We start from the raw sequence: 19575 nt of genomic DNA, 5'->3' as shown, positions 1-19575 counted from the left end.
TTATTCCCTTTCATGTCACTGTGAAGCCAAATTGTTACTATTAAGCACTAACTAAAGACTGCAAGCTATCCCTCCCCACATATAGAAATTGGAAGGGAATTGTGCCTTGTGTCATTGTTTCAGCTTCCTGAATGGGAACGTGGAGGGAATCCGACACATATGCATAGGTGACAGTGCTGTGTCTGAGTGTATCAGTGAGAGCCTTGCAGTTGTGCACGTCCATCCAGCCCCAGGGTGGCACACCACAGTGCCAGGGCTGAAGTATCGGATGCATGTGTCTGAGGAGCATGCATTCAACAGAGTAAGTGTGCTATACACATAGGCGGCAAGTTATATGGGCTCATGGTGCCCGGGCTCCAGCAATATTCAGGGTAGGCATGGGGGGGGACGTGAACCACCAGCTGGGGGAGGCTAGCCCCCAGCTCCACCCCTGCTGCCCGAGCCGCCCCCCTTCCACCTCCCGCCACAGCCGAGAGCCCCCACCACCACCACAGCCACTGGCCCAGTCCCGCTCCAGGCTAGCTCCCAGCCCCCCGCTCCTGCCCCAGCCTCCCCCCCCCCTTCCACCTCCTCCCAGAGCCCAGAGTCACCATCACAGCCACTGGCCCAGTCCCACTCCAGGCTAGCTCCCAGCCCCACCCCTTCTGCCCCAGCCCCCCCCTTCCACCTCCCACCAGAGCCCAGAGTCCCCCACCACCACAGTCACTGACCCAGGCTAGCCCCCCAGCCCCAAAGGCAGAGCACTGGGGGCTGCAGCCACAGGGGGCGGTGGTAAGCAGGGGGCGGAGTTGCGCCTGGCTGTTTGGGGAAGCACAGCCTCCCCCAGCTTATACCACCCGCCGCCCATGAAGGTAGACAAAGAACTACGCCAACAGTAGAAAGGAGAGCTGCACCCTCGTTTCACAATCAGAATGCCATGCTCATCCAGTGCACTAAATGCCCCAATAACAATTACGTGAGTGAAGCCAGACAATCACTATGCTCTCGAGTGAACTCACCCGGGAAAATGATAAAAGACAAAAACGCCCTATCACCTGTGGGTGAACACTTTCCACACAGCGATCACTCTATATCTAACCTATCAGTCTTCATTCTCAAAGGAAACCTGCACCTGGGAGCTTAAATTCGTAACTTCGCTAGACACTAACAATCATGGACTGAACAGAGACACTGGATTTATGGCTTATTACAACAATCAGTAACCCACTAACAACCCTGGATGCTTCACCCAGCCCCCCCTCCCTCCACTCCTTTCCTCCCCATAACTGGAGAGGTGTTAATGGCCCACTTCACCTTGAATGGTTCCTTGAAATGTGTTAACTATTAATGCTAAACAATCTGTTCCACTTCCTATTTAGCTGTGACGCTGTGGGTTAATTTCCCAGACCTGAAGAAGAGCTTTGTGTTACCTCAAAACCAGAAGTGGATCCAATAATAGATAATGTTTTCACCCTTACCTCACACTTGTCTCTCTAATATCGTGAGACCAAGATGGCTACAACAACACTGCATGATTAGTGCCAGATTAACAGCATGAATAGCATGGTGCAGGGGAAGACGCCTACCAGTGGCTATAGTCCATGTGTTGTCTGATCAGCGTGTGGGGCTGCACTGTTCCATAAGTGTCCACTTCAGGCATGTTCATATCGTCAATGAAGTAGATGAGTTTCTTGGTGCCAGGTGGGCCATAATTTCTACCAGCCTTTTTATCCAGAGGCTTCTCAAGTACAGCTGTATGGGAACAAAGGCAGATCATTACAAACATTAGATTGCATTCACAGAGGATGTAAATAGTGATATGAACGGTACGATTGGTGAACGCCAGCCATCAAACGTGTACGTGGACAAACCCCAAAGCAGGAAGAGGTTAATGGTCTGTGTTAGAGGGGAGGGCTGTAGCGAGCTCTACCCACAACATCAAGCCTGCAGGGGATAAAGAGGAAGGAAGCAGGTTTTAGAGCTGGGTTTTCCTGACAGAACTATCTTGGGTCTGAGGCAAATGAAGTAGGGGTTAGAAGGAGCAGAACTAGGACCTCAAAGTGCAGCCAAGCTCGGGAAAGGCTTGGACCGGCCATCATGTTACCTGAGTGTCTGTCACCTCATCTCATGAACACATTGCTTGTTAATTAAGTCAAACCCCAGGATGGGGGTGAGTTTTGACCTCACACGGGATATGTGGATTTGTCTTGTCTCAGAACAGGTAGGAAAAAAGTGTCCCTCACTATTTCCTGCATCAGGGGAGCTAGTAATTTGCCTTGTCTGAAGACGAATTGCTGATCTTCATTAGGGGAAGGCTGAAGCACTCTCCATTGGCTTCCACCAGCTAGGAGAGGCAGGAGTCTCCCTCAGCAGTGGTGGCCAGATGTCTTTTAAAACCTCCAAAGCTTCACGTTGTGTGACCAGGCCAAACTCCAGCAAGAGCTGGCAAATGCTCACAGATTTCTATCTTCTGGCTGGGGAAGACCATTTCTTATCAGTTGTTTCAGATCCTGTGAAGGAGGACAGAGATTTTTGCAATGAGCCTAGGAAGTGGTGAAGGGTTTGGGGGGTTTTTGTGCTTGTTTGTTTTTCCTGTAAAGAACCATGCAAATTTATAGTTCTATATAAATATTTAATAAAAAAATCACAGCCATATTGTCCAAAGGATCCTGCATTGTCCTAAGTTATCATTTCCTTGAACACCAATGTGAGCCAAGCTTTATTGCACTCAACTGGTCCAAAACCAACCAGACAAAGCCATATTCTATACCCTTCCTCCCCCCCACTTCCCTTATATGTTTACTTTGGGAATGCCTTCTGTCTCAAGGTGTACTATTTTTCAGTACGTGCCAGCTAAATTTGATTTGTTTATACAGTTTTTAGTCTTCAGTGGACTTATAGCAGTGCTATAAAAACATCACAATAAATAGCAATTATTTATAATTACAGAGGATTGGACAAAATAAAGGACACTGGGTATTTTAAAATAGCCATTTGTTAGAATATACATTTAATACATGCATTATCACGTGGCAAAAGTTATTAAGGGACTTTTTTTCAGAATACCAATTATAGGTTTATATGTTCAAAAATGCCTTTTCTTCACCATTGCTCAGAATCCAACGGATTTCTCATCTTTTGACAGCTTGCTGCAAAAAAAAATTTAAAACTCTAGGGAAAAAATGATGAACCTCCTTTCAATGGAGTAGCTTCCCACCAACCCCCCTCCACAAAACCACAGTATCTGAGGTTTCTGGTAGCAAGTTAAATTAAGTGTTTCAACTAAGCATTTATTTTACATTTAATTAGCGTTTAATTAACATATAAAATCAGCCATTTTTTAGGTTTAACAAATACGTTAAGAGATATATCAAATTGAATTGCAATTACTGGGAATCAAATGACAAGTCTGGGAAAATAGCCTTTTAATTTGAAACAATATCTCATAATACTAGTAAAAGGGGATGTTTCGCTATCTTTGAAATCCTGACCTATTCAAATTAGTGTCTGAAATAAACATTCACAGTAAATGAGATTTATTGAGCGGGCTTTGTGTTTTCCAGTGGCTGTCCGTCAGAGAAAGCCAGGTTGCATGCAACTCTCTAAGGGCAAATTTATACCATGCAGAGAGCCTGCAAAAGGCCTATACGCTACTTAAATGCTATGGCTTTGAAGGGGAACTAAGTGGCCTTGCGTTGGATCTCTCATAGTTTACAAGCATTAAACTCCATACATAATGGCATCAGAAAGCTCCCGGGGCTCTATGGCCAGTCAAGCTAGTACGAGAGACTGAGCTAAAAACTTTGGGATGCAATGTCAGCCTTCCCATAGTGTACCTGTTAGGACTGTTAGTGATAATGTAGGATTCAGGCCTCCATTTTTGCCTGAGATAGAATTCTATGTCATTTGCCCATTTGATTCTTGATACACTTATATTCTTATTAATATGTGTGAACTAAGGACAAAGACAGTGTATATGTTGCTTCTGCCTAGCCAGATGGGTTTGTTAGTATAATGGGAACAGCTAAGAACAGTTAAAGTGTTACTGGGCACGGTGGAAGTATAATATACGAGCGCACACTTTAAGACTGCCTCAACTCCTATCTCAAGGCAAGGTCAAGCAACCTATCAGGAGGGGCAATGGGGGACTGGGGAGGGGGGGAAGGTATAAAACACTAAAAGGCCAAAGAAATGCCTGTCCCTGACCATAGCACCACCTCACTCCTTACCCCTTCCATGGGATACAAAAGAGATGGGACGAAGACCCCAGAGTCACAACCCCCACAAAACAGAACATGACCCCCCCAAAACAGAACATGATAAGTTGTAAGGGGTGGGACCGAGGGCATGCATTTCACATATAATTATGCCTGCTAAGGAGCGGGGAGAATGGGACACTGGGAAACAAGGCTCTGCGGTGTCAGAGTTATGGACATGCTTGCTTGAAACTAACCCCCCAAAACATTGTGTTGCCTGCACTTTGGACTTCTGGTCTTCTGCTTTTTGTCTGTGTGATAAGAACGAGGGGAAAGGGTGAAGGGAAAGCCCCCTAACATACCATCTCCAATGTGGAGTCACTGCCTCCACCCAGCATGATTTGCATTACTAATCCTTATTACTTTAGTCTCTCATTGGCAGATGTCTAGCACAAAACTCTTCTTTGCCCTGTCAGTCCTTTAGGGAAGAATGTTATGATAGTAGCTCACTGTCGTAGAGCAGAACTGCACAAAGCCACTAAAGGAAAGGACCACTCCTTCCATTAGTCTGGGCACAACACTGCAGCCACCAATGGGCCACCAAATTATAGGAAGAGACTAAGTGAGTGGGAGGGAGAATGGGAGTGAAAAGTGTGGGATAGAATGGGGAGAGGGAACAAGCAAAGGTTGAAGTGAGGAGAAAAAAGGAGAAGAAAGGGAAATAGACTAAAAAAACCCAGGTGGATGGGAGGAGAGATGGAGATGAGCCCGAAGTGCAGAGCCTGTAGTTCCATGCCTTGCCGGGTTAGGTTGTCAGGATATGCCTCATGCACACCCACAACTGGCCGCTGGCTCGATATACAATTTCCTATACATTTACATTCACATAAGAGCTCTAAAAATCATTGACTGCAAATTGGGAGCATACAGCTGAGTGGGCAGGAGCGCTGGCATGTCTCTCTTCAGATAGTTAGGCATGTAAGAGCAGATCCTCTGCTGGTGGAAAATGTCATAGCTCCATTGTGGACAGTTTCCATCAGCTGAGGGTCTGCTCCATGGGGTTTCCAAAAACACTTGCTCTATTTCTTATAAATCCATGTTCTGAAGGATACTCGACTGTAAAAATGAAGGGTACTTGTAACTGAGGCTCTTTGAGATGGACTCTGCATAGTCCCACTCTTGGGATATGTACCAACTGGTGCCGATGAACAGTGCGGCTTGCTACTAGTAGTGCCTACTGAAGTGCTCACGGCCCCCCTCCCGCCCCTCCCCTCAGCGGTACCACAAGTGGGGTCCGCGCATGACCCGGAATGGTGCCAAGACGGACTGTGCCAGGACCAGGACCTGCTGCACGATGGTGATTGATGCTGCGAATGGGAGCGCTGGTGGGACCTGGAGTGGTGCTGTGAATCAGACCGGCGCCGTGAGTGGAACCAGTGCTGCGAGTCTGATCGGTGCCGGGAATCTGATCGGCGCTGAGACTCCAAGGGGTGTCTTGTCCCTGACGGCGCCAAGGGGCAGAGCATTGCAGGCTTTCCGCGGGACAGAGCCGCACACTGTGGCATCGGGGGCTTTGCACGAAGGGCCGGGGACCGCAGTGCCGTCATGTCTATGAGATCTCTTGTGGCCTCAAATGTGTCAAGGTTGGAAGGCAGCTGTACCTCCTCCACCACCTGACATGGTGAGTCCAATTGCACCGGACTCAAAAGTCCTCCTTGCAAGACCGAAGTCGATGGTGCCTGGCTCTGCAGTTTTCAGCACCAGGGGCTCCTCCCTGGGACACGCCCCATTGGCTGGCTCCGAGGGGTTGGGTCCCAAAGTCGGGAAACCACTCCTACCCTGTTTCTGGTGCCGCTTCTGACCTGGGGAATGGGACTGGTGCCAAGTCATCTCCGACAGTTTCGGCACCGGAGCCACTGCCGGGGCACTACACACTGATGCGCTTGGTGCTGGGTCCTGCTACGCCGATGCTGGCTGTGGCCTAAGTGCTGCCTCCATGAGTAGCTGCTTCAGTTTAAACTCATGCTCCTCCTTCATTCTTGGGCAAAACCCTTTGCAAATCCTGCACTTATCTGCCTGATGTGTTTCCCCCAGACACTTCAAGCAAGAGTTGTGGGGGTCGCCCACTGGCATAGACTTGTTGCAGGACTTACAGGGTTTGAACCCCTGGGACTTAGGCATGCCCTGAGTCCCCAGGGAGAGCACGGTCGTCTTGAAGGGGAACCCCCCACTCCCAACAGCGAACTAATAACACTATACTAACTAATAACTAACTTAACTAACTAAGGAAAACAAACACTAAGTAAATAGAGCTAGGGAAATGTGGCAAGCCTGCTGAGCAAGAAGCCACAGTTCCATCGATGGTCACTGGTGGTAAGAAGGATCTGAGGAGGCACCAGGTCGGAAGGGTCATGTATAAAGCGCTATGGAGGTGCCACTCCTGGGGGCTCCACAGCCGACCCAACAGGTACTGCTGGGCAAAACTTTCCGACAACTCTGCACGCAGTGCACACACACCTAATTGGAATCGATATGAGCAATCACTCGAAGAAGAACTACTCTATGAAAAATTGTAAATAGAGGGTCAGTCATTAAGGCTTGAAGTTCACTAACCCGCCTGGCTGATATTATTGCTATAATAAATGCAGTTTTAATTGAAAGATGAACTAGAGAATAAGATGATAAAGATCCAAAGGGTGCAGACATAAGCTGTGTTAGCACGAAATTTAAATTCCATAGGGGAACAGACTCTCTCGCAGGGGGATAAATATTTAGTAAACCTCTCAGAAACCTCTTAATATCATACAAGAACATAGACTTACCACATATTGGTAAATGAAAAGCCGCAATTGCAACTAAATGTACCCTGAGCGATGTAACAGATAAACTCAAGTATTGGAGGGGTAGCCGTGTTATACAAAAACCTGTAGGAGAACACTTCAACCTCCCTGGCCACACAATAGCAGATGTAAAGGTAGCCATCTTACAGCAAATAACTTCAGGACCAGACTCCAAAGAGAAACTGCTGAGCTCCAGTTCATTTGCAAATTTGACACCATCAGATCAGGATTAAACAAAGACTGTGAATGGCTAGCCAACTATAGAAGCAGTTTCTCCTCCCTTGGTGTTCACACTTCAACTGCTAGCAGAGGACCTCACCCTCCCTGATCAAAATAACCTCGTTATCTCCAGACTCATTCTTGACAGCATATTTATACCTGCCCCTGGAAATTTCCATTACATGCATCCGACGAAGTGGGCATTCACCCACGAAAGCTTATGCTCCAATACATCTGTTAGTCTTAAAGGTGCCACAGGACTCTCTGTTGCTTTTTACAGATAAACTTGTTTTCTTCAGAAACAGCAAACACTCTGGATTGAATAGGAGCTGACACAGGATCAATACCCTTATCAGCTATCCATAGGGAAAATCTTTTCCATTTGAAATCACATTTCCTAGTTGATTGTCTTCTAGCATTAAGTAAAACACTGTACAGCTACAAAGAAAGATTTCTCTAATTCTGTCAGAGTCCTATTGCCCATGCTATCAGGTGCAGCGAAAGTGGATCTGGATGGTATGCTTTCCCTTGCTGCTGTGACAGAAGGTCCAGCGACACAGTGGAAAGAAGCAAGTCTGTGTACCATCGCTGTCTCGGCCAGGCTGGAGTGATGAGTATCATCCGGGCTGAGTCCTGTCTAACCTTTTTCACAAGCATCAACATTAAAGAGCTCCTGCTCCTGAACAAAAACAATGACACTTGGGGTTTTATCTTGTGGCAAATTTCTATACAATATAAAAATGCATATCTACTACATATGTGGAGTATCCCAAAGAGCAAAATTGTCCCAATTGTCTTGGATCATAGAAGCTTTCAAGGACCCTTCATACATCTGGGAAGAGTCTCCAATTAGTTGGGCCACTAACTGATTGAGAGGTTCTGCCACATGCAGAGCTACTGCAATAAATTTTGTGAATTATACACCAATCCCCAAAGCTTCACTGACTCCTTGCAAAACTCTGAGGAATGGGCTCCTCCATGTTCATTTACATAGTACATTGCTCTCATATTGTCTCTGGCTGCTTGAACCACAGATCCTTGCACCTGAGGGAGGAATGATCTGAGTGCCAAATGAATTGCTGTTAGCTCCAGAAGACCGATATAAAGGTGACACTCTTGCTGATTCGACAGACTTCTTGTTAAAAGGTTGTTGAAGTGTGTACCCCATGGAAGGAAAGGGACGGCTGAACTTCACTCCCCTCCATATATGTTCCTGGTCCATTCACCATAAGATTGTTTTCTGGATTTTCTTGGGAACGGTATTAAGTTTGTGTCGTGTACTGCAGGACCAGGTTTCTTGCCAAACAGCGCTGAAGGGGGTCTCAGCCTTAGTCCTATATAAGTTGTGACATACATCGGTGAAGCCATAAGACTCAGCAGAGAGAGGAAGAACTTTACGTTCTGAATGGTAGATTTCCTCTTCAGGAATTTCTCCTCCAGAAGTTCAGCTCTTGCCATTCTGGAGTTGAGATGTACTCCTATGAAACGGATCTTTTGTGAAGGTTTCAATAGAGATTTCTTTTCAGTGATCAAAAATCCCAACCTTTGGAACATCGAGCATCTGAATTGAGTGACATTCTTTGGTTCACCTTCAGAAGTTCCTTTTAGGAGCCAATCATCTAAATATGGACAAATATGGTCTTCTCAGAAAAGCTGCCAATACAGCTAGGAATTTTGTAAAGATTTTAATGCAGTAGAAAGGCCAAAGTGGAGGAGCCTGTATTGGAAATGGTGCCCTATGGCAAAATAAAGGTACTTCCTGTGTGATCATCTTATTGAAATGTTAAAGCAGCTTCTTTGAGATTGAGAGCTGTAAAACCTGTTTAGACAGGAGAGGGAGGGGATAATAGATCTTAGAGTTAATATTCTGAAGAGAAATCTTTGGATGTACCTATTTAACTTCCTCAGATCCAACATTGGAAGAAGTCCTCCATCTTTCTTTGGAATTAGGAAATAGTGTGAGTAGAAACCCCAATTTCTTAGATTTATTGGGACCTCTTCTACTACTCCTTCCCTTAGTAGGGAGTTGATTTCTGTTCTTAGCATTAATTTGTGAAAGGAGTCCCTGAATAGGGAAGAAGGTCTTGAACTGGATGGTATAGCCATCATTTATTGTGTCCAAAACCCATCTGTCCATGGTGATCTTTTGCCACTCAGTGTAAAAAATGGCATAAACAGTCTCCAAATGTGAGGGGAACAGAGTTCAAGGCTGGCTTGCTGCTCTTGAACTTCATATCAAACCCAAGGTTTAACTGCAATGTCAAGGGGTGCTCCACTCACCATTGGGCTACCACCTCCTCCTGGCTCACTTCTTACTACAGCACCTATCTAACTTGCCCAGAATCTTGAATCCGACAAAGGCTCACATCCATCTGTAGTCAGTGGCTGGAAGGAACTGAAGTGGCAACCACTGCTTTTATATGTAAGTGGGATATTATGTTTTTATAGCACTACCCTCAGAACATGCTCAAATGCTGAGGGGAGAGGTGGGAGGGGATGCATGAGCACTCTTATAGGCACTACTAGTAGAAGGCTGCATCATTGAATGGCACCAGTCAGTTCATATCCCAGGAGTGGGAATGTGCAGAGGACACGCCAAGGAGAATTTATTTTTATAGATAGATAGATAGATAGATAGATAGATAGATAGATAGATAGATAGATAGATAGATAATCTGTGTTGTATTTGAGTTTTACAAAGTTAAATAGGGCCTGCTGGAAACAGCAGCCTACTGACAAACTACACAAAAAAAGAGCAAATTAACTCTAAAATATGAGCAGTGGAGAACAATATAGAGCAATATAAATCATGCCTAACAAACACAATCATTGCAGTCATAGCTGAAATCTTTCACACACATTTATTCACATAGCAGATGACTTATTCATATGCTTAGAGAAGAGAGCCCCAAACTCAAACCATAGCTCACAGTCCAAGGAAATATGAAAAGGCTGCCCAGATCTGTCCATATAAATCTCAACAACTGCACCATCACTATTGAGATAAATGAACGAGAGAAGGTTCTTTTACCCTGCTAGGAAGCCTTGAAGACAGAGTGTTTGAGTTTGTTTTTCAATCTTCCAGAGGTCCTATATTGACAAACTACACTCTAGGAAAAATTAAAAGGGCATTTGGAGAGGGAAAGGTATTAATATTTGAAGATCATTCACAATTTGGACCAGATACCAAGGAAGGTTTGTTTCACCTGAGTTTTGCAGGAAAGCCGTGCTGTTCAAGTCGTTCACATAGTGTGAAATTCACCCCTATGCACGGGGCCAGTGGGATTTTAGGGGCACTCAGGCCGCGTGCCTTCTGCATTTGATCCGTAGTGTAAATGAGGGCACTAACGGGCGGTGGTGTTGGGGCCAGTGAGAGGAGCTAGTGATCACTGTGAGAGCAACTTCCTGAACACAGAAGAATCCCATTGCTGTGTTGGAGAAGAGCTGAACATTAGAGCCTAGGATCAAATATGGCATTGGGCAAACAGCTCTCTAATGTCATACATGAGGCTCTCGCATGGATTTGTGAAACTATCCCACCTTGCATTCACATGCACTTGCATGTGTAAAAGGCATTCTGTTAAAAGTGGCCCTTCTTGTCCAGCTTATTTCATCTGACCTGCTCACAGTATGCAATTTCAAGCTCACCTGTACAGATCTTACACAGCAGTTAAAACAGCTGGATGTTAATAATCTGACTGTGCTTTGTGGGTATATAGTAACCATCCAAGCCTTTTAAATCTAAGCTAAATGCTTATCTGAGTCATTTAATTTAAATTGTGATCAAATTTCTAGCTGGCCTCATGCAGCTTTGCAAGCTATGGCATTTTATTCTGCTGCAGCAGAGTTATGAATTATTTGTGTGCTAACATTACCATAAGCTGTTTTCCCCTTTCATAAATGATACAGGGCAATGTGCAGGGGAAGCCAAAGAGAACTGAGATATCTAATAATTTGCATGGGCTGATGCAGGAGCAACAATGAGCATGGGCATGCCTGTCATGGAGAAGGGAAGTCGAGAAGGGAGTGTCCAAATGTGGAGGATACAGGAAAAGGACTGCACCCCTTTTCTTTTCTCCTACATGTTGTCACCAACACCGCCAAGCTCCCACCCTACCCAATAAATAAATGACGGACCCCTCTCCCACCCAGCCTGGACTCAGCCCTGCTCTGAACCGATGGGAATAGATGGCACAAACCAGGCCTCTCTAACCACACAGGGTAGCCCTGTGTCCCTGTCCCAGGACCTGCCCCTCTGCGTATTACGGGAGGCAGGGCTTTTTTCCTGGGCTTTGGTAGCCCCAGCAGACTGGGCCCCTGAAGGAGCCGCTGGATGGTTGAGCTGGTAACACAGGCTGGGAGAGCATATACATACCTCAACTCCACCCGCACATGCTGTGAGATCTGGGGGAGTTGGAGGGTGAAAATCCTGGCCTCACTGAAGTCACCTGGCCTCACTGAAGTCAATGGCAAAACTCCCTTTGACTCCAACAGAGCGAGGATTTCACCCTGAGACCCCGGGCCCTGATGTGAGCAGCAAATCTACACACCTATGTTTCTGCTCACTCAGACCCACACCATAGAAGCACACATTGGACTGGGGCAGGGCACTGAGGGTAGGGACTATCTCTCCCTACGTGTATATACAACTCCCAGTGTAATCAGATCCTCATCGTGACTGGGCCTTCTAGGTGCCACCATAATACAAACAACAACATAATCCACATGATTGGATTCAGGCCTGTCTCTATTCAGCAAAACTTTTCAGCCTGGTCTTAACTTTAGACATATTAAACACATGCTTCAAGTTAAATGGAGCCTTGATGTTTAATTTTAGGCTCTGGAGGTTGAAAATCTGGTCCTCTCCCAAATCCAATCCCATGACCCAGGTTTTCCAGACTCCCTGGGCCCTGGGTGGCTGCAAGGAGATGATGACTCACCTGTGACCTTGAGGGGAGAAAGAAATACGTAGGACTTGCAGCCTGGTTGGGCCATCAGATACACAGATGTGCCCCTTTCAATACAAAATTCCACCATGAAAGCTGAAGGCTGAGGCAGTCTGGGCATTGGCACTGTGTAGGGCTTGGTGGATCTGACTTGTGAAGGGATCACTGGACAGCAGGAAATGTATGGAGGGTGGCGGTTCACAGACTGTGGTACTGGAAGTGAAATTTGATGGTTTGAGGATTGTGGATGGAGCCTCTTGGTCATGTTCACAACACTCCCCCATCTGGAGAAACGCATCTACCTTCCCAGTCCTGGTCCCAAGGTGGCAAGTCGCCACAAAGTAAAATCATGTAAAGAACAGGGACCAGGGTCCTGTCACTGATTTAGGTGCTGAGCCATCTTCAGGAATTCCAGGTTCTTGTGGTTGGTAAGGACTTGGATCGGGAACCTGAAGACCTCCAGAAGATGCTGCAACTCCTTGAAGGCTGCTTTGATGGCCAGAAGCTCTTTACTGTCATAGTTTTGCTCCACAGGTGTGAGCGTGCTTGAAGAAGGCACATGTGTGAAACTGACCATTCAAGGCTGCCATTTGGGCTCCCAGCACAAAGTTTGAGGCATCCACTTATACCGTAAATTGCAGCCCGAGTTGGAGTGAACCAACCTAGGTTGGGGCTGTGATGAATTTCTACTTTAGGCACTCAAAAGCCAGTTCCATCTCTGGGGACAAAGAAAGATGGGCTCCCTTCTGCAGGAGGGCGGTGACCCCTAAGAAACATTTGGTGAACTCTCTACAGAAACTGGCAAAGCTTAAAAAGCGTTGCACCCACAGACATCCCTAAGCACCACCAGTCGGTGATGGCTGTCAATTTATGTGGGTCGATGGTGTGTTGAACTTTACGGACTCCTCACTAAGACTAAAGGACTAAAGCAGGGGTCGGCAACCTTTCAGAAGTGGTGTGCCGAGTCTTCATTTATACACTCTAATTTAAGGCTTCGCGTGCCGGTAATACATTTTAATGCTTTTTAGAAGGTCTTTCTATAAGTCTATAATATATAACCAAACTACTGTTATATGTAAAGTAAACAAGGTTTTCAAAATGTTTCCGAAGCTTTATTTAAAATTAAATTAAAATGCAGATCTTATCAGTTTAGTGTGATCCTTGCCCTTGCTTTCCTTGCTGAGTTTTCCAATGTCTGGCACGTATTTGGATACATTAAGCTGCACACGGGTTTCTGAGTGATCAGTTGTTAACCGGCTCCGAGAGGGACAGAGGACAGCTTTCATGTGTGAAAATACCTGTTCACACAGGTATGTGGATCCAAATGCTGAAAGCATTGCAAATGCAATTTTCTTCAAACAGTTAAATATCACTGGCAGGGACGTTCAGCAGGTCAGAATAGAGGCCCCATGATCTCTCTCGGTAGCTTCAAGTGCGCTCCGCAGATCCACAAACTTTGATGTCCACAATTCTGAGCTTTTTAACTGAATGAGTTGCATTTCAAAATCTTCAACACCCATCCACTGAAATACAGACAAATCCAAGTCGCTTTCGTTGAACTTTTCAGGTTTAATTAGAAAAGAAAGCATTGGGCCAAATCACTGGAAATCTTGAAATCTGTCAGAAAATTCTGATTACAGTTCTTGCATGTACTTTCCAATCTCATCGACACTGACAGTGCAACATGTCGATAGCTCTTTTATGTGTTGGAAGTAGCGGAAAGTAGAAGTTTGAATATCCCTGGAAAAAACTGCTAGTTTCACAACAAATGCTTTCCAGGTTTCATAAAGATCTAGAACTGTTTGCCCTGCCCCCTGGAGACAGAGGTTGAGTTCATTTAGGTGAGCAGTGATATCAGTTAGAAACCTGAGCTTACATAGCCATTTGTCATCATCCAGTTCAGGATAGTTTTGTTCTTTTTCTGACAAAAAGGCCTTGATTGCCTCAAAACAGTTTACAAAGCGCACCAAAACCTTGCCACGACTTAGCCACCGAATGTTGCTGTGAAGTGGGATGTCGTTATAAGCACTGTCCATCTCTTCTAGCAGTGCTTGAAATTGTAAGTCAAAGCAGATCGAGCAACAAGGAAATTTACAATTCGCACCACTGTATTCATTACATTATTAAGCTCTGAATTAGAAATTTTTGCACACAGGTTTTCTTGATGGATGATACAGTGAAATTTGAGTGTTGGATGGTCAATTTGATCTTCAAGTAACTTTACAAATCCCTTCTGTTTTCCAACCATGGCAGGAGCACCATCTGTTGTCACACAAAATATTTTTCTGATGTCAACTCCTCGTTCTTCAAAATGGTTTACAAAACTTTCCAGTATATCTTCCCCCTTTGTTGTGCCATGCAGGGGTTTTAGACAACAAAGTTCCTCTTGGATTTCATTGGAAGCACAATATCTTGCAACAATTGCCAAACGCGGAACGTCGTTTATATCCATGCTCTCATCAATTGCAGCACTAAACACTGCTGTGTCTTTCAATGCAGTCGTCTGCTTTTCCTTAATGTTTTCTGCCATTTCACTTATGCGTCTCTCAACTGTTCTGGCAGAGATGGGCAGTTCTTTTATTCTAGATATGATTGTATCTTTATTTGGCAAATCATTGAACAAAATCGTTGCACTGCTGAGAAAAACTTCTTTTATATATTCCCCATCTGTAAACGGCTTTCCGTTTTTTGCAATGCACTGTGCAATCTTGTAACTTCCTTCTGTAGCTTGATTTTTACTTACACTTAAGCTTTTAAAAACACTGCTTTGCTTCTCATAGGCTGCTACTGCCTTTTTGATTGATTCAGTCTTGTCTGCTTCGTCAAGAAAGGTTTTCTCGTGCTTCGTTTCAAAATGTCGTCCAACTCTTGACGTGCGACAAACAACACTTTCATAACAGAAAGCACAAATAGCACAGTCCTTCTTTTCAATAAATCCAAATGCGTCTGTCCAAGCAGGCTGAAATGATCAGACATCTAGCTTCGCTTTCTTAGGAGCTGCCATTTTGTCAAATGTTCCCTTCAATTCTCAGTGGGGAAAAAATGGCGATATAAGGCAGGCAAAAGGTCAAATGCAGTGTGGTCTAAGATAAGCAATTTGAGCTACACCCCCTCTTGCCTGGTGTGCAACCCTCACTGTCCCAGGCTGGGGACAGTGGGCCACAGCGGTGAGGCTGAAGAGGACTGATCCAAGGCCAGGAGCAGAGCCCAGGGTGGCCTGCTGGGACTCCAAGCGGAAAGCAGGCTGAACAGCGCCTGGAAACCAAGATTGGCAGCTGAGGTGAGTGGAGTAGGTGGCTGGTAGGCCTGAGCAGGGCTGGAGCCCTGGACTCTGTCTGCAATGGAGCCTCCGACCGGAAGCAAGGTGAGTGGAGCTGCGCGGTGGGGACCCCTGCTGGCGAGGGGCCAGCAGCCGGAACCCCAGAGCAGCGACTGGCTCAGCCCGCTGCCACTCTGGGGTTTTTGCCCCCAGCTCCTGCCAGCTGGGGTCTCAGCCCGCTGCCAGCCGGGGGTTCCTTCACCCAGGCCGGCGGAGGGTGCTGAGCAGGACCAGCAGCGGGACCCTGGCTGGCTAGGGGCCAGCAGCGGGAACCCCAGAGCAGCGGCGGGCTGAGCAGCTCAGCCCGACCCCCGCTCTGGGGTTTCCACCACCGGCTCCTGCCAGCTGGGGTCTCAGCCCGCTGCCAGCCTGGGGGAAGGAACCCCAGGCCAGTAGCGGGTGCTGAGTTGGACCCGCGGCAGGACCCCAGCTGGCTCAGCCTGCGCCGTGTGCCAGGAAAAACCTGTGCCAGGTTGCCGACCCCTGGACTAAAGGAAAGATAGAGCAGCACTGGGTCAAGAAGGCCCCACCCCATAGCAGCTGCAGAGCATGCTCCAAATGGAGGACATACTTAAAATGGGACTCTGGCAATCAAGCAGGTGAAGACTGAAGGAGAGGCTGTCTGCAGGAAGGAAGCCAGTTAGTACCGTTTGGAACACAGAAACCCACAGGGGAAGGGCCTGGACTGTGGGTAAGGCCTGACCAGGCAGCCAGGGGCATGATCCTTTTTTCTTTCCCCTTCTCCCTGACAAAGAGGAATCACTGAACACTGAGAAGGGAGCGGGTAAGCCCCCACTGACTAACCGAATTGCTGAGACTGCTTGAGCAACCCTCCACAGGGAGGGAAGCAGAGTGTTGTGACCATGCCTCAAACTGAGGAGCGCACAGGGGAGGTAGGAAGTGGAGGCTGGTCTGGGACACTGCTCACCCTTCCCCCTTGGGCCCTGTGCCCCGCTCCCCTTCCCTCCTCCCCTTGTCTGAGCCAGGAAACACGGAGAAGGAGGAGACTGTAACTTGACTTCCAGGTCCCCAGATAGCTTGACAAGCCTGGCCCTAGGACTTTGGGGGATGTTGAGCCATGGTCTGCTCACCAGCCCTGCTGGCCCCTAAGTGCACCACAGTACACATGGCCAGTCCTTTTTGGGTAGGGTGGCCAGGTGCCTTGTTTTGGACCGGAAAGTCTGGTTGTAAAAGGAACCTGACTGTGTCTGGTCAGATCTACTGACCAGACACCCAAACTCCAGTTACTGCGGGAGGGGAGGCGCCAAGTCATCACTCGTGACAGCCCCTACTTAGCCAGGCCACTTCCTGCCTGCATCGGGCGGCTGCAGCTCCGAGCCACGGCTCCACAGGCAAGTCCCTCCCGACCTGGGCAGAGGTGAGGGAGAGAGGGGAAGAGCAGTGAGTGATGCGGGGAGGGGGAAAGAGGAGCAAACAGGGGTGGGACCTCAGGGGGCAGGTCCTCAAGGGGAAGAGACAGGGAAGGAGAGGTTCCGGCACTCCTGCTGGAGTGTCCAGGTTTTAAATATTACAAAGTTGGCAACCTTATTCTGGGGAGATGATATAGCCAAAAAACTCTACTGTGCCGCAGTCAAACCGTCATACAGGCGGTGTTGGTAAAGCCTCTCTAAGACTTTCTGTACGCGTTTGTTGTGCTGTGTTCGGTCATTTATAAAAATAAAGGTGTCATTGAGACAGATAATAATAAACTGATCCAGCGTGTCCTGAAAAATGTCATTGATAAAATGCTGAAAGGTCGTGGGAGCATTACACAGACCGAACAGCATGCCCAGGTATTCAAAGCATCCATACTGGTTGTGGAAGACATTTTTCCTCTCAGCTCTTTTTCTCACCCACATCAGTTAAAGACCACCCACAGATATCTAAGTTGGTAAAAAACTGGGCAGAGTGTAATTGGTTTAGGAGTTGAGGAATGAGGGGAAATAGGTAACTCTTCTGAACCATCACCTTGTTGTGGGCCCAGTACACAATGCAGGGCCTTAGGGAACCATTCTACTTTTTAACAAAGAAGACTGTGGCCGCTGTTGGAGAGGTGGATGGCCAGATAAACCCCTTCTGCAGATTTTCCCCCATAGATGTGGCTAAAGGGGATTTGAGTGCCAGCCGGAAAGTGAATTAGGCAGTTGTATTTGTGATGCAGGGTCAGGGTGTCCATGGTTCCCTTGTTGATTATGTCTGCATGGTGATGGTACTTGCAAGGTATTTCAGCGGCAGCCAGTGGGACGGTTGGGAGTGTGCCAAGCTCCCGTCAGCCCATTCCCTTGCAGGAGGGGGTTCCACGGATGAGGACATGAGCTCCAGAGGACACCCTTTCTCTCTTGGCCTTGGGAAGGAAGAATTGTTGGCAGTATTGGGAGCAAAAAAATGTACTGTCCCTTTTTGCCAACTGATACAGGAGTCATGGGCAGCGAGCCAGGACATTCCCATGATGACCTGAGAGTGGGGGGCCCAAATCAACCCAAACTGATGGGTCTTCCAGTGCTGCTGGAGGGTAAAAACTTCTAAGGGGGTCATCTAGTGGGTGACCAGCCCTAAGACCAAAAGCAACCAATTAATGGTTTCCCCCAGATCCAGGGAATTCTTACACATGGTAGGGATCCCATAGGCCTTAGCCACATCCTGATCCATAAAATTGCCTGAGACTCCCAAGTCAACCAGAGCCTCCAGGTATACTGCTGGGCTTATCAGGAGTAGGAGCTTCAATGGTAGTCAGAGCTGCAACAAGGATGGGTTTGCAGTTGCTGCTATCTCGACAGAGGTGCATGGAGGTCAAGAGTCTCTGTAGGAGGAAAGGGACCAGCCTGGACCCTCTTATTGGGGCTGGGGATTGGCATTTTCCAACCCCCATCAGACACAATCCTGAGGTTTGACATCAGTGTTTCTCAGCCTCAGACAGGCATGGGCGGGTCTGGCTAATGTGCATGGGTTCTGGATCCTGGATTGATGTGCACGGTTGAGGGGCTGGGCCACATTTATGGAGCTGCACCAGTTCTTCATGTATTCGTAACGCAGTCCAAGTCGAAACTGATGCTGCTGCACAGCCTCACTCCACTCAGTGTCCGTGGAGAGGTGATGGAATTCAGCCACTGATCGATGTCCTTGCTGTAGCGTTTGCAGCATGGCTTCAGCAGTTCGGGTGTGTTGTCTATCACCGAAGATAACCGGCATGGCCTGAATGAACTGTGCCAGCTGACCCAGGAGGGGCTGAACTGTTCCAAGCAGTGGGAGACCCAAGCCAAGGCCTCTGCAGTGAACAGACTAATGATGAGCCCTACTTGGGCCTGGTGTGTGGGGAACGACAGGGGTATAGCAGAAAAGGGAACCAGCACTGGTTTAGGAAACCTCAGAACTGACTGTGAGCACCTTTACATAAGACTGGGACTTTTCAGCTTGGAAAAGAGATGACTAAGAGGGGATATGATAGAGGTCTATAAAATCTTGACTGGTGTGGAGAAAGTAAATAAGGAAGTCTTATTTACTCCTTCTCATAACACAAGAACTAGGGATCACCAAATGAAGCTAATAGGCAGCAGGTTTAAAACAAATAAAAGGAAGTATTTTTTCACACAATGCACAGTCAACCTGTGAAACTCATTGCCAGAGGATGTTGTGAAGGCCAAGACTATTACAGGATTAAAAAAAGAACTAGATAAGTTCATGGAGGATAGGTCCATCAATGGCTATTAGCCAGGATGGGCAGGAATGGTGTCCCTAGCCTCTGTTTGCCAGAAGCTGGGAATGGGCAACAGGGGATGGATCACTCGATGATTATCTGTTCTGTTCATTCCCTCTGGAGCACCTGGCATTGGCCACTGTCAGAAGACAGGATTCTAGGCTAGATGGACCTTTGATCTGACCTAGTATGGTCGCTCTTATGTCTGGTAGTGGGACCTTTGGTTCCCGCAAAGCCAGAGCCAGGGTCACTGGTGATGATCTGTGTTCTGCATCTGCAGGATGGACACCTGCAAGTTCTGTATGGCCACACCCGCTCCTGAGTGGGGTCTATGCCAGTGAGATGGGCTCCTACCCTTTGAATTGGGCTGCTTAAACTGTAG

At 47.2% G+C, this 19575-nt stretch overlaps 1 protein-coding gene across 1 annotated transcript in view; it reads right to left on the bottom strand.

Annotated features, from left to right (window-relative positions):
- The window catches only part of LOC117887614 (dynein heavy chain 9, axonemal-like), a 128433-nt gene that overhangs the window by 86566 nt on the left and 22292 nt on the right, over window positions 1-19575 (bottom strand). The window contains exon 11 of the mRNA XM_034790258.1: window positions 1566-1731. Coding sequence (XP_034646149.1) covers window positions 1566-1731 — 166 coding nt within the window. The remainder of the gene's footprint in view (window positions 1-1565; window positions 1732-19575) is intronic.

Source organism: Trachemys scripta, chromosome 14 (genome assembly GCF_013100865.1).
Source record: "Trachemys scripta elegans isolate TJP31775 chromosome 14, CAS_Tse_1.0, whole genome shotgun sequence".
NCBI lineage: Eukaryota > Metazoa > Chordata > Testudines > Emydidae > Trachemys > Trachemys scripta.
This window is presented reverse-complemented; position numbering and strand designations above follow the sequence as displayed.